This window comes from Centropristis striata, chromosome 18 (assembly GCF_030273125.1).
Source record: "Centropristis striata isolate RG_2023a ecotype Rhode Island chromosome 18, C.striata_1.0, whole genome shotgun sequence".
Classification (NCBI taxonomy): Eukaryota; Metazoa; Chordata; class Actinopteri; order Perciformes; family Serranidae; genus Centropristis; species Centropristis striata.
In genome coordinates, this window is record NC_081534.1 from 848,965 (window position 1) to 862,633 (window position 13,669).

The 13,669-nt window shown below is 35.6% G+C and overlaps 2 protein-coding genes across 5 annotated transcripts in view; both read right to left on the bottom strand.

Annotated features, from left to right (window-relative positions):
- The window catches only part of cnih3 (cornichon family AMPA receptor auxiliary protein 3), a 386,093-nt gene that overhangs the window by 185,261 nt on the left and 187,163 nt on the right, over nucleotides 1-13,669 (bottom strand). For all 4 annotated transcript variants that reach the window (XM_059356600.1, XM_059356603.1, XM_059356602.1 and 1 more), the window contains one exon: nucleotides 2,744-2,806. The gene's annotated coding sequence lies outside the window, so the exon portion shown is untranslated. The remainder of the gene's footprint in view (nucleotides 1-2,743; nucleotides 2,807-13,669) is intronic.
- lama4 (laminin, alpha 4) overlaps nucleotides 1,695-13,669 on the bottom strand; it is a 56,995-nt gene continuing 45,020 nt past the window's right edge. The window contains exons 29-40 of the mRNA XM_059356584.1: nucleotides 13,018-13,155; nucleotides 12,649-12,782; nucleotides 11,458-11,622; nucleotides 10,517-10,670; nucleotides 9,598-9,791; nucleotides 8,633-8,822; nucleotides 7,763-7,918; nucleotides 6,716-6,875; nucleotides 4,633-4,760; nucleotides 4,440-4,533; nucleotides 3,320-3,439; nucleotides 1,695-2,196 (exon numbers count right to left, since the gene is read on the bottom strand). Of these exons, the coding sequence (XP_059212567.1) occupies nucleotides 2,051-2,196; nucleotides 3,320-3,439; nucleotides 4,440-4,533; nucleotides 4,633-4,760; nucleotides 6,716-6,875; nucleotides 7,763-7,918; nucleotides 8,633-8,822; nucleotides 9,598-9,791; nucleotides 10,517-10,670; nucleotides 11,458-11,622; nucleotides 12,649-12,782; nucleotides 13,018-13,155 (1,779 nt within the window). The 3' untranslated portion in view covers nucleotides 1,695-2,050. The remainder of the gene's footprint in view (nucleotides 2,197-3,319; nucleotides 3,440-4,439; nucleotides 4,534-4,632; nucleotides 4,761-6,715; nucleotides 6,876-7,762; nucleotides 7,919-8,632; nucleotides 8,823-9,597; nucleotides 9,792-10,516; nucleotides 10,671-11,457; nucleotides 11,623-12,648; nucleotides 12,783-13,017; nucleotides 13,156-13,669) is intronic.

Below are 13,669 nucleotides of genomic sequence, written 5' to 3' on the forward strand. Positions count from 1 at the left end.
TAACTACAATGTTGTTGTCTTTTTTCAGCTTTTATAATTTGTTTTCAGTGACTAACATTTCCAAATTGATTTTGTTATCAGTGTATTTAAGTGTTTAACAACTCTATTCAAAGATGTGCATATTTTAGAGTTACTATTATAAAGTAATGTTATATTTCAGTCTTTATATAATTATCTAGATAATAATTTCCCTTTCAAATAAACTCATAATTTCTATTATTTTTATGTTTAAATTAGTATATATATCCAAAACAGATTGTAGTAAGTGCAATTACTGCTTGGTTTTGAGTTTGATTTTGTGGTTTTCTCTCAAATAAAGCAAAATTTAAATCTAAAACCTTGTCACAAGACAAAACAGACATCAAGGAGTTCATTTTTAGTTATAACTCAATTTTGACCAAAAATGTAGTTACTGCAGTTAGACTTTGTAGGGCAGTAAACTTACTCTGCCTAACAAAAGAGAACCTTTTTATTTAATATAATATAATATAATATAATATAATATAATATAATATAAGGCCCATCTCTATCTCTAAAAAACAAATGTGAATATGTAGACCTACCATTCATTGCAATTATTTTGACTGAAGAGATGATTTGTATACTTCTTAGGTGATTTTTCTCATATCCTTTATTTGATTAGAAAAACTTATTACACAGTAGATGGCAGTGTTTCTATGTTTATTCCCATTTGAAGTTTATAACAACTGGCAAAAATAAAGAAAAGACAATAGAAAAAGCATAGATTTTACACAAGAATGAAATGAACAACTATAAAAAGTAATTTGCAAGGACTGTATTACAAGTTGTTAGAGTCCATGTTGTTTAATAATATAACTCTGTATGTGAATCATAGAAATAGAATAAGCCATATTCTTTTTCTATGGTTTCTATGGTTATTCATGATGACTTTTTCCATGTTGCAGCAAGTCGCGCAAGTGATGAAACAATATCTAACCAGTATTCCAAACAGAAAAAAATTAAAACCAGATAATTTTCTGGTTTAATCAGCACAATTCCCAAATGAAAATTCTGCATTAGTTAATAGTCTGAAGATAAACAAAAACAAAGGCCAGGCGTGCATGGATGTAAAATATGTTTTATTTATCAGAAATAAAACAGTACAAAAAGAAGAAGTTTTGAATGTGAGTTTATACAAAAAAGTGCCATTGTGAATATGGGATAGGGATGGAAAGTGGGGTGGTGGAACATAAAATGCATTAATGTCAAATGTTTCTTAACCTCCTGAGACCCTGCGTCCTCATATGTGGACATTTCATTTTAGTTTTTCTGGACCTTATATTTCATTCTGCTTAACTAGAACTATGCACTCTAGAATAAGAACAATACATCAATCAGTGTAAAAATCAGATGGCAGCATCTTGGTAAAGTCAATTAACAGCTTTTAACCAGACAAAAGTGGACCAGGTACCAAAGCTGATCAGATTTTATGGCTAAAACTTGTGTATTTGTGCTTAATAATGTTTGTAGTTTGATGTTCTGTGCAAGTTTGACTATTTTTAGCATTAGCAACAAGTTCCGACTGCTAATCAGGAAGTATTCATTTGAAAACGAATAGACTTTTACTATCATTCTTCAAATGAGAGGGTGTAAATGTTAGGAAATAAAAAGTTTTATTCACTGGTGAATTAATTGCGTTATACAGTAAAATGAACCCATTTTTTTTTTTACAAATCCAAAATATCTAGGAGAAACTAACAATACATACCAAACAAAAGCTCGGATCTCAGGAGGTTAAAGTGTAAAAAGTCTTGGTTCCTCAGAACAAATCTGATCATATCCTCTTAGAAATCTTAGGTTTCTTTTTTGGTTATTTTTTTTTTAAATTGAGGCAATTTGGTTGTATTCTTGGAGACATTTTCATGTTAAACAAACAAGAAATGACAAATTACATTAAAAGAAAGAAACAAGGACAAACTTCTGACAAAGTAGGAAGACTAATAATACTTCTCTTAATGCTTATGAACAGAAAGAGATTGGATGTGTTTGGTCAGTGCTGTATTGGGGATCGTGATGGTGAACAGAAGTGTTACGCTGCGGGACACGTTCCAACACTAACTGCTCCACTGACCACCACAGCTTTACTGAAGCTCACTGGGCTCTTATTGATGCTCAGGTTCCTCATGCAGCCCACATAGGCCTTCCTGCTGGCAAAGCTCTCTGGGAGGAAAAGATCTGGGCGGAGGAAGAATGGATCATATGGTTAGAAAGTTGTAATGTTGATATAACACAGGGGCGTCAAACTCAAATACACAATGGGCCAAAATGTAAAACTTGAATAAAATCGCGGGCCGACATTGAACAAATAAACCTTTTAATATATACACTACTGGTCAAAAGTTTTAGAACACACCAACTTTTCCAGAATTTAATTGAAAATGATGCAGTTTAATGTCTCAGTGTACTCTGAAATTAATGCACATTTGCAACATTTAAAATTCTTTATTGAGCATGATAGTGTTTTGAAAATAAAAAAACTATTCAAAATCACATTTTATGTTGGACTAAAGGACTAAAAAAAGACACAAAATGACCAAAAAAAGACACAAAATGACTAAAAAAAGACACAAATTGACTTAAAAAAGACACAAAATGACAAAAAAAAGACACCAAAAGACACAAAATGACTAAAAAAAGACACAAAATGACCAAAAAAAGACACAAAATGACTTTAACAACGTTAACTTGTTAACCCATTTCTTGTTCCCTGAAAAAGGCCTACTTGTATAATTCTGAAATGTACATTATTTTCCAGTTTTGGTTAAGCTTACCTTTTTTTATTTACCTCTGGCAGTTCACCACTTACCTTTGGACCCTTTCAAGCTGTTCATTTGACTTGAACTGCTTGAATTTAATAAAAAACTGGAAAAATTGGGGTGTTCTAAAACTTTTGACCGGTAGTGTATACCAAACATGTTTTGCTTTAACATTAAATATGGAACCAGCAACGCTTATAAACATACAATATATAACTAAATAGTGCAGACATGCAAAATCAAATTTCAAATAAAAAACACATCAATGTCATTAATTTATTAAATAAAAATTAAATAAAAATCGTTTGCCTCTTTTCTATATGCATCCTTCAGATTTAAATATCAAAATAAAGTTTTTCAACAGGTTAATACATTTAAAAATAAAATAACAATAATAAATCTAGTATTAGCGGTAAATGCACCGTATTATACCGGCGGGTCAGCTTTTATAGTACAATAATAATATAATAATTTGATATTGGCTCGCGTTTGACACTCCTGATATAACAGGAGAAAATAAGAAATGTGTTTTCCTGGTTTACCTGGAGCTCCACCAACGAACACTGGTTTCCTGGTCTCTGTGGGGTTGGGGTCTACTGGTCCCACCACATGGTTGACCTCAGAGTCCACATCCAGCTGGACCACGTTGGCGTCTCGGATCACTGAGATCAAACAGGATATAATCATCAGTTTAGCCAAAAAATGTACAGAACACACATAAATTATTGCTGTTTTTAAAATGAAACCGAAGCACTGTGGCTGACTGTTAAAGTTCAATACTTCTTTTGCAGATAGTTTTGCTGTGTGCATTCAGCATTTTTAATGCAATCCTCTGTGTTTACTGTTTATTGTGTTTTTTGTAATTTTTTTTGTGTTTTTTATGTGTTTTTTGTAATTTTTGTGTTTTTTGTTTTTATTTGTGTTTTTTGTAATTTTGTATGTGTTTTTTGTCATTTTTTTGTGTGTTTTTATGTGTTTTTTTGTCATTTCTTTTGTGTTTTTATGTGTGTTTTTTGTAATTTCTTCATGTGTGTTTTTGTGTTTTTCGTAATTTTTTGTATTTTTTTATGTTTTTGTTTTTTTTAATAATTTTTTTGTGTTTTTTATGTGTTTTTTGTGTTTTTTTGTCATTTTTGTTTTTATTTGTGTTTTTCGTAATTTTTTGTATTTTTTATGTGTGTTTTTTTAATACTTTTTTTGTGTATTTTTATGTTTTTTGTCATTTCTTTTGTGTTTTTATGTCTGTTTTTTGTCATTTCTTCATGTGTGTTTTTGTGTTTTTTTTTAATGTAATTTTGTTGTGTTTTTTGTTGTGTTTTTTGTAAATATTTGTAATTTATTATGTGTTTTTTTGTAATTTTTTTGTAATTTTTTGTGTGTTTTTATGTGTTTTTTGTCATTTCTTTATTGTTTTTATATGTGTTTTTTTGTAATTATATTTGTGTGTTTTTTGTGTCCCAAATGTTGATCCAGTAAGTTAAAATGACAGGTCATATAAGTGAGGTTGTGCTGAAAACAATGATACCAACACGTTTCATGTCAAATGGGCTCTACTGAGTTGTATTTTGGGATGCAGGATAATTCTGTTTAGTGTCAGAAAGGTATCAGATCTTATACGTATGTATATAATGTCTTTTGTTTGATAATTAGGAAAATTCTCACCAGTGATTCTGTGCCAATTTCCAGCACAAACACCGTGCTTCGGAGAAACCTTAGTGAAGAACTCATTAGAACCATCGTTCACCAGAACCACCACCTGGAAACACAAACAGGATTTATTATCCGTACTTTTCAACTGAAGATGCATTTCTGATCTCTAAACTAAAGATGTTTAGTTTTCTGGATGATGACTTACTGCTCCTTGGTGGATGAACATGGTGAAGTAGCCCTCGGCTGTCGGTACGTGCAGTAACACACCAGACGCCACACGGGGGCGCACCTCCATCACCAGCTCAAACCTCAGCCCCAGGTCAAAGGTTTCATCTGGAGGAGAGGCAGAGAGAGATGAAGAGAGATCTGGGGATTGGTAGAATAATCTGTCATTCTGTCTTTGTGGACGTGGGTTACCAATAATATCATATCTCTGCAGCTCATATCAAGGCAGGAGTTTTTTTTATTTGAAAGTTTGCTACAGGTCAGAAGAGATATCTGACTTCTCTGCTTGGTGACATGACGTGTCCACATATTGAATAAACTGACAAATCAGCAGATTGAAAGGAGGCGACTTCTGGAGAGTTCTACCTACATTCTTATTATCTGTAAGGATATAAAAAGGGTTCAAGGGAAAGTAGACTTGGTCTAGACCTCATGACCTGACCAGCCTAACGTGATGTCAGGGACGTTAGATTGAACCAGAGACTCTCTAACTGCACATTTCTTGACGTATTGTAATAAAATTATGTTAAACTGAGAACTGGGACGTCTCCTGCTCATCATTCCCCCATCAAACGATCAGCGCAGAGAAATATAGTCTAGACGGATTTCAGAATAAAAGCCTCCTATAAGAAGTGAGGAGCATTTATGGGTACAAGTCAGGAACCGGCCTACCTTACATATCTCAAGGGTGCTGAGTCAAAAAAAAATGGTTCCCAAGCCAAATTTTGAGTTTTTGACCTTCTAATTTGCATATCAAAATGGCGGCCGTTGGTCATTGGACCATTTCCCCTTAGTTTTTTTGTAAGTAGGCAATCAAAGATGAGGAAATTAAGTTTCTGGATCTATAGTCTAGAGTCAGAGCAAGGATATAGTGGAGGCTCAGTGTCTTTTTTATGCATATATATATATGCAAAATACCAACTGGAACATTTAAAAGTGATATTGATTGAATATTTATGTCGGCCTTAAAAAAAATGACACAAATAATGCTTAACTTCACCTTAAAAGTTTGTATTTTGCATATAAAAAAGACACTGAGCCTCCACTATATCCTTGCTCTGACTCTAGACTATAGATCCAGAAACTTAATTTCCTCATCTTTGATTGCCTACTTACAAAAAAACTAAGGGGAAATGGTCCAACGACCAACGGCCGCCATATTGATATGCAAATGAGAAGGTCAAAAACTCAAAATTTCGCTTGGGAACCATTTTTTTTTGGGACTCAGCACCCTTGAAATAAGTAAAGTAGGCCGGTTCCTGACTTGTACCCATAAATGCTCCTCACTTTCACTTTTTGGACAATCCCGTCTAGACTAATAGGTGAGGACTTTGTGTTGGAGTCAGATCATTTAACTTCAAAGGTTTCCTCAATGTATTTCTCAACAGGACCTAATCCACTCTGGGCCTCTGGACCTTTTAGCCACAATAATAAGCCATGTTTCTCTAGTGCATGCATGTGCGAAATGACGCAACTTGTTGAACAGCTGCAGCTCAGTTCCCAACGTTCCTCCCCCCAGTTATCTCTCTGTTGCCCTGAGGGTATCATGTTCCCTCACCAGCTAAACTCTGTCCAAGCAAACAGGATGGTGACAGACCAGAGGGGCTGGTGACTTCTCCAAAAGGAAATCTAATGAGCTCTGTAATATAACAGATATTCAGGGTGCAAACTAGGGGGGTGACCTTACTCTCAGCTCACGGGACGAGACACGATATTGGGTTCATGAGAACGAGACGAGATTTTAAGAAAACTGCAATGACACAATATATGACTGGACCATGCTGTGATGTCATTCTGGCTGCTTGCTGTTTCCCCTCCTTCTCCTCCTTTTCTTCTTTTCCTTTTACAAATAGAAGTTTGGAAAACTCACAAATCTCGCGAGACAGATTTTTTACGCAACCAGAAATATCGTCGAGTTTAATCTCGTGAGATCTCGTCACACCCCGAGTGTGCAAACAGTTGCAGAATCTGCCCAGTGTACATAGTGTACATTTGGGAAGAAAATCAACACTGTGCTAATTAAAAAAATAAAATAATGTAGAATTCTAGTGTCTTTTGTATACCCAGCACAACATATCCTCCTTCCTGTGAGAAGTATGTCCCGGCCTCAGAGTGACCCTCGAAGCATGGAGTGACCCCAGACGTCTCCTCCACCGAGGACAGCCACTTCCCATCCAGCTGGAGGTTCTTCAGACAGCCGGTGAAGCTGTATGCAGAGTTTCTCTGAAAGGACACAGAGACACATATCACAAGGATGAATAAACATTAGGGGTTTTTTTCATAGGGAAATCATAGGGAAAAGTAACAATTTCAAATCCTCTTGCAAATAAAATGTCGATTTCATATGCAACAAATAACAGTTTAATTCGGTGCTGTGCCTTAATTTGTGTACTTCTGTACTATTTTGAGTGCTAGCTAATTTATAGATAAATAAGAAATTAACTCTTAAAACAAGATAAATGAAAGCTTCAAGCAGTGATGAACTGGCCCGAGCAGAGTGACCTGATGATTATTTGTTTCTTACCAAGATAAAAAAAACTTTAGATTTAGAAGTGTTAGATCATTTATCTTGTTTTAAGAGTTAATTTCTTATTTTAAGCGTACAACATTTTTAGCTTATTTCTAGATTTAATCATTTTAATTTAAGAAATCTTGTCAAGTGAAATTATCTGTCCATTCAGCAAGATCATTTTCCTCAAATTTAGTGTTTTTATCTTGTTTTAAGACTAAACACCTTTTTGCAGTGTAGGCATCTGGTTGCTAACACATTAGCCAGAACAACTTTAGGTAATAGTATGTCATTGTTTTTGTGTGTTTTTTTGTTTTTTGTTTGTTTTTTTTACAAAGAGGGGAAAAAAATCCCCTTCTGCTTTAAAAAAACGAGGATGTCCTGCGGTCAAACTGGTGGCTTCCTGCTGTCTGTGGGAACATCTGAACATCTGCTGCTAGACTTTATATGTTCCACATAGAAAGGATCATGAATTACAGAGATTTTTAAAATATTACTACAAGCTAGAGACCTTGATGTAATATCCATGTGTTTAAATAACCCAGCCATGTCGTCTCTGTTTTTATTGTTAAATCTCTTCCACATGAACTTGAACCCATACCTGAATATTCTTCTGGGCTCTCCCTGGAGGAACTCCTCCAACATAGAGGGGACTGCTGACCTGCCAGGAGGCGTTGCTGCCCTGAGCTCTGTCTTCCAGCACCGTGAGTCCATCAATTATTAACCGCCCCATACTACCGTCACGGATAAAAATAACCTTCAGCAGGAAAAGAGAGAAGGTTATCACAGTAGAAATTGTTGACACATAACCACACATATTCTTTAACTTTGCATACAAAGAGTATTGATGGATGGAACACTGTAAAAAATGTCTGAAGATTTTACGGTGAAAAACTGCTAAACCATGAGAGTAAAATACCGTAAAATGATAAATGAGTTAATTCAGTTTCAGTAACAATGAAACACTGTAAATATATATATCAGCCAAAACTGTTTTTTTTTAAATATATTACTCCACTGTAAAATACACTGGCACCTTGTTTGTAACAAAATATATTGTAATATATATACAAGCCATCACTATAATTTTTGCATTTCTTTTTTGTAAAAATACTTTTTCTCACTTTTAAATGGACTAAACACCATATCTCTAACAGAAATATACTGTGATATTTAATGTTAAAATCTTTGTATTATGCGGCATTTATAATTATAATTAGTATTAGTATTTTCTTGTCAATTATATGGCAGAACAGAGTTTCTTTTGATTGAAAAACTTTTTCTTTTTTACAGTAAAATATGGAATAAAATGGCAATCTTAAACATGAAATCAACAGTGCTAATATCATTTTACCGTAATATTAGAAAAAGTTGCACCGTATTTATTACGGTAAATTTCTGGCAACCACAGCTGCTGGTTTTTACCGTAAAAACAACAGGGTTTTTTTACAGTGTATGTTTATGAACTTACATTGTGCCATGCACCGTCATTGTATTTCTCCTCGCTCTTGATCTTGACTCTGTGCTCTGCTACGTTGAAGGTGTACACCAGCTTCCCGTTGGCCAGGAACAGAGCCATGAAGTCGTCCTCTTGGACATCAGATACATAAAAGATGAGGCCAAAGGATGAGTGGGTCTTCACAGACAAGGAGAAGTGGGACCTGGGAGGTTGGAGGTGCATTAAGTTGTGCATTCAGACACAAAGAAACCCTTGAACAAGTGCAGAGTGGTATGGGCTGAAATATGTGCCGCCAGAAATTACATTTGAATTATTTACACTACCGGTCAAAAGTTTTAGAACACCCCGATTTTTCCAGTTTTTTATTGAAATTCAAGCAGTTCAAGTCAAATGAACAGCTTGAAAGGGTCCAAAGGTAAGTGGTGAACTGCCAGAGGTAAATAAAAAAAGGTAAGCTTAACCAAAACTGGAAAATAATGTACATTTCAGAATTATACAAGTAGGCCTTTTTCAGGGAACAAGAAATGGGTTAACAACTTAACTCTATGGAGTCTTGGGCTATTTTGTCCATTTTTGAATTCTTTTCATGTCTTTGTAAGTCATTTTGTGTCTTTTTTTAGTCATTTTGTGCCTTTTTTTTAGTCATTTTGTGTCTTTTGGTGTCTTTTTTTGTCATTTTGTGTCTTTTTTTAGTCCTTTAGTCCAACATAAAATGTGATTTTGAATCTTTTTTTTTACTTTCAAAACACTATCATGCTCAATAAAGAATTTTAAATGTTGCAAATGTGCATTAATTTCAGAGCACACTGAGACATTAAACTGCATCATTTTCAATTAAATTCTCGAAAAGTTGGGGTGTTCTAAAACTTTTGACCGGTAGTGTACATACTTCAAATTCAGTTTCTGGTGGCACATATTTCAGCCCATAGAGTGGGCTTTTGAGGGTTATATCATTAAGAGTTCTTTTCTTGTCCTACCTCTGGGAGAGGGAGTCTGGGAGGTCTGTGTAGTGCTGCCTGCTGTTGGCGATGCCGCCGTAGTGGAAGGCTTGGCGGGTCGATCTGGGACTGGAGGAGAGGTAGCAGGGCTCAGTGTGGAGCTCTAATGGCTCCTGGTCATCACTCCTCAGCTCCATCAGGCCCAGAGGGAGGTCAGACTTCTCCCTGCTAACCTATGAGAGGGTTTATTAAATGTTAGAAAGACACACATCACTGTATTAGGGACCAAGCACTAACGGTGCGAGGACCCTATTGAAATTGGTCTGTTTCTTATTCTTATTTTTAGGAAAAAGTAATCGCCTTTTTGGGGGCTTTATCATATTCAAAAACTCCCCAAATTTGGAATATACATTAATCTCACGTGAAATTTACGTATTCTGGTATTCACGGGAATGGGCGTGGCAAAATGACTCAACAGCGCCCCCTTGAAAGTCAAGAAAATTCAGCCCCTCGCACAGGAATGTCGTACAGACACGCAATTTGGTACATACATGTATCATGGCAATACGAACCAAAAAGTCTCAAGAACCCATACCCTAAAACGTACAGGAAGTCGGCCATCTTGGATCATCATTTTTAATTTGTAATTGGATCTATTTCAAGACAGGGACAGCGCACAATAAGACATTAATCTTGTACAACAAGAGAATATGCAATGTGCTAGCAGGTTCTAGCAGGTTGCTATTTTCCACCTGTAGTCAGTGGCGGTTCTAGACCAGTTTTACTGTGGGGGCCAAGGAGGGGCCAGAGTTTAATCAGAGGGGCACATTAGCACATGAAAGAATGGCAAAGATGATATTTAAGCATTCAAAATCTTTGAATGTCTTGAAAAAGACACAAAATGACCAAAAAAGACACAAAATGAGAAGACAGAATAACCTAAAAAAAACCTTTTTACCTTCTGTGATTGTCCCTGTTTGGCCCTCGAAGCGTGGTCCCTATGCCTCGACAGCAGAGCAGCAGGGGGCCGCTGGACTGGGCAGTCCTGCAGGGAGGTCTGGACCTTCTCTTTGTATCGCTGGAAGTCTTCGGGCTCAATGTCCCGGTCCTGTCTAAAGAAATACATGTAGAAAGATATGAAGGAGACAATTCAACCTGTTTGATAAATGTGTAGCCAGTAGCGGTTCTAGACCAGTTTTACTGTGGGGGCCAAGGAGGGGCCAGTGTTTAATCAGAGGGGCACATTAGCACATAAAAAAATGGCAAAGATGATATTTAAGCATTCAGAATCTTTGAATGTCTTGAAAAAGACACAAAATGAGAAGACAGAATAACCAAAAAAAACCCCACAGAAGACAAAAAAATGACAAAAAAATACACAAAATGACCAAAAAAAGACACAAAATAACTAAAACAGACACAAAAAAGACACATAAATGACACAAATGACAAAAAGACACAAAATGACCAAAAAAAGACACAAAATGACTAAAAAAGACACAACAACACACACAAAATTACCAAAAAAAGAAACAAAAAAGACACAAAAAGACACTAATGACCAAAAAAGACACAAAATGAATTACAAAGACATGTAAAGACATGAAAAGGATTTAAAAAATGGACAAAATAGCCCAATAAGACTCCATAGAGTTAAACTATTATATGTACACATTTTGGGTTTCTTTTGTATACAATGAGATATTGTTTGAACAAAAGAAAGGTTTGAATTGTTCCATTGTTCATCGTTATAAATTGATCATTTTATTATTAATTTGACACAGGGGCCACAGCAGGGGCCAAAGGCTTCTTCACAGGGGCAGTGGCCCCTGGAGGCCCCTGGTTAGAACCGCCACTGTGTGTAGCGTCTTGGCTCCAACATGGTTGACTGGTGTTTACCTGTTGATGTAGGCGTAACTGATGCAGCCTGTGAAGTTCCTGAAGCTGCTGCTTGGAGAGCCTCCATAGTAAAAGGTCTTTGGAGCAGAACCTGAGGAGGTTCTTGTGGCTGATGACGGACGTTTCTTCTCTTGCTTGTCTTTGTCATCCAACAACAGTGAATACCTGAGGAGAACAGTTCAACCAGCCATTAAATTGTGACACTTTGTGTTTTCTCTAGCCATCACTGCACCTCCTTTTCTAATGACTGTACTCACCACCCCCCATATACTACTAACTGCTATCCTACCCAGCCCATTCTGGCAGCCTGTCTCAAACTGATTTCAAATTTGAGCCTACCAGACTGGCGCTCAGTCAATGAATAAGTTACTAGATTTGCCATTGATATAGTTTTCAGACTTTTGCATTTGATTATGTTCGATTCAATCGCATGTAAGGGTCCCAAAAAGGGTCCTATGTTCCCCGGTCTGTTACTTTTTCCACCATTACTGCCAAATTCCATGGCAAATAGGCCTATGTAGGCCTACGGGCGCATATGCTAATAACTTAACCCTAACCCAAACCCAAATAACCTAACCCTAACCCAAATAACCTAATCCTAACCCAAATAACCTAACCCTAACCCAAATAACCTAACCCTAACCCAAATAACCTAACCCAAATAACCTAACCCTAACCCAAATAACCTAACCCTAACCCAAATAACCTAACCCAAATAACCTAACCCTAACCCAAATAACCTAACCCAAATAACCTAACCCAAATAACCTAACCCTAACCCAAACCCAAAGAGAAGCGAATGACGGCTAAATATTAAAATCCATTTCGTATTTTTGCTCTGAGCCTAATATTGAAATATGGAAAAACAAGCATTTTTTTCATTTTTTTGTGTTGTAATAAAAAAATAATAACAAAAAAAACTGTCAATTTTTAATTATTTGACTTTTGATTGCCAATTGAAAATGGAAAGAATGAATGATACATGTATTCTCATCAAATAATCAGCAATAAATAATCCTGAAATTTAAACAAAATGGTGAACTGTTCTTTCTTGGAGCGGTTTTGCACTACACATGCGTCTTTTAAGTTTTAAGATTTAAGTCAAATGTCAACAACTACAACTAAGAGCAGACAGGATGTAGAGACGGCTACACAGTAAAAAACAACAGACAGTACATTAGCATTACTTACTTCTGATTGTTTATTGAGGCCACTAAGAAGTGTGTCCTTCCATCATTGTATTGTTTTTTGTGTGATTTAACACGTGTGCCTCTGGAGTTCAGCACCACGGCTCCATTCTCCAGAGAGATGCTAAACTCATCAGACTGAAGTGGGAGAAAATAAAGTCATAGCTATTATATAGCAGTACAATTAAAAATGATTCATTCTCGATTTGTCTTTTCATTACAAAATAAAAAAAGTCTAGACATGAAAATATCCTTGTTTTGACCCCAAATTATTTGATACTGGAATAAAAAACAAATTTCCCCACCCAACCATTTGACATTTTGCATCATACAACTTTTTGAAATGTGTATAAAAAGAAAATGTTGTGTGTACCCCTTCACTCAGATAGAAGAGTAGTCCGCTGGACTCCAGTGTTCTAAAGTTGAGTCCTCCCTCAAAGCTGTCGAAGGGTGAAATCTTGGCTGTGGATCCCAGGTAGCTCTCTCCAGTGAAATAGGCTTTACGGGACATCTGTCACAATAAAGATACATCTCAGCACAAGTTTTAGCTTACGATTCAGTAATCCCCCAGTGAGAATAACAATTAACACAAAATGACCAGAAAAGACACAAAATGACCAAAAAAGACACAAAATGACCCAAAAAAGAAACAAAATTACCAAAAAAAGACACAAAATGACTAAAAAAAGACACAAAATTACCCAAAAAAGACACAAAATTACTAAAAAAGACACAAAATGACCCAAAATGAAACAAAATGACCAAAAAAGACACAAAATGACCAGAAAAGACACAAAATGACCAAAAAAGACACAAAATGACCCAAAAAAGAAACAAAATTACCAAAAAAAGACACAAAATTACCAAAAAAAGACACAAAATGACTAAAAAAGACACAAAATGACCCAAAATGAAACAAAATGACCAAAAAAGACACAAAATGACCAGAAAAGACACAAAATGACCAAAAAAGACACAAAATGACAAAAAAAAGACACAAAATTACAAAAAAAAAGACACAAAAT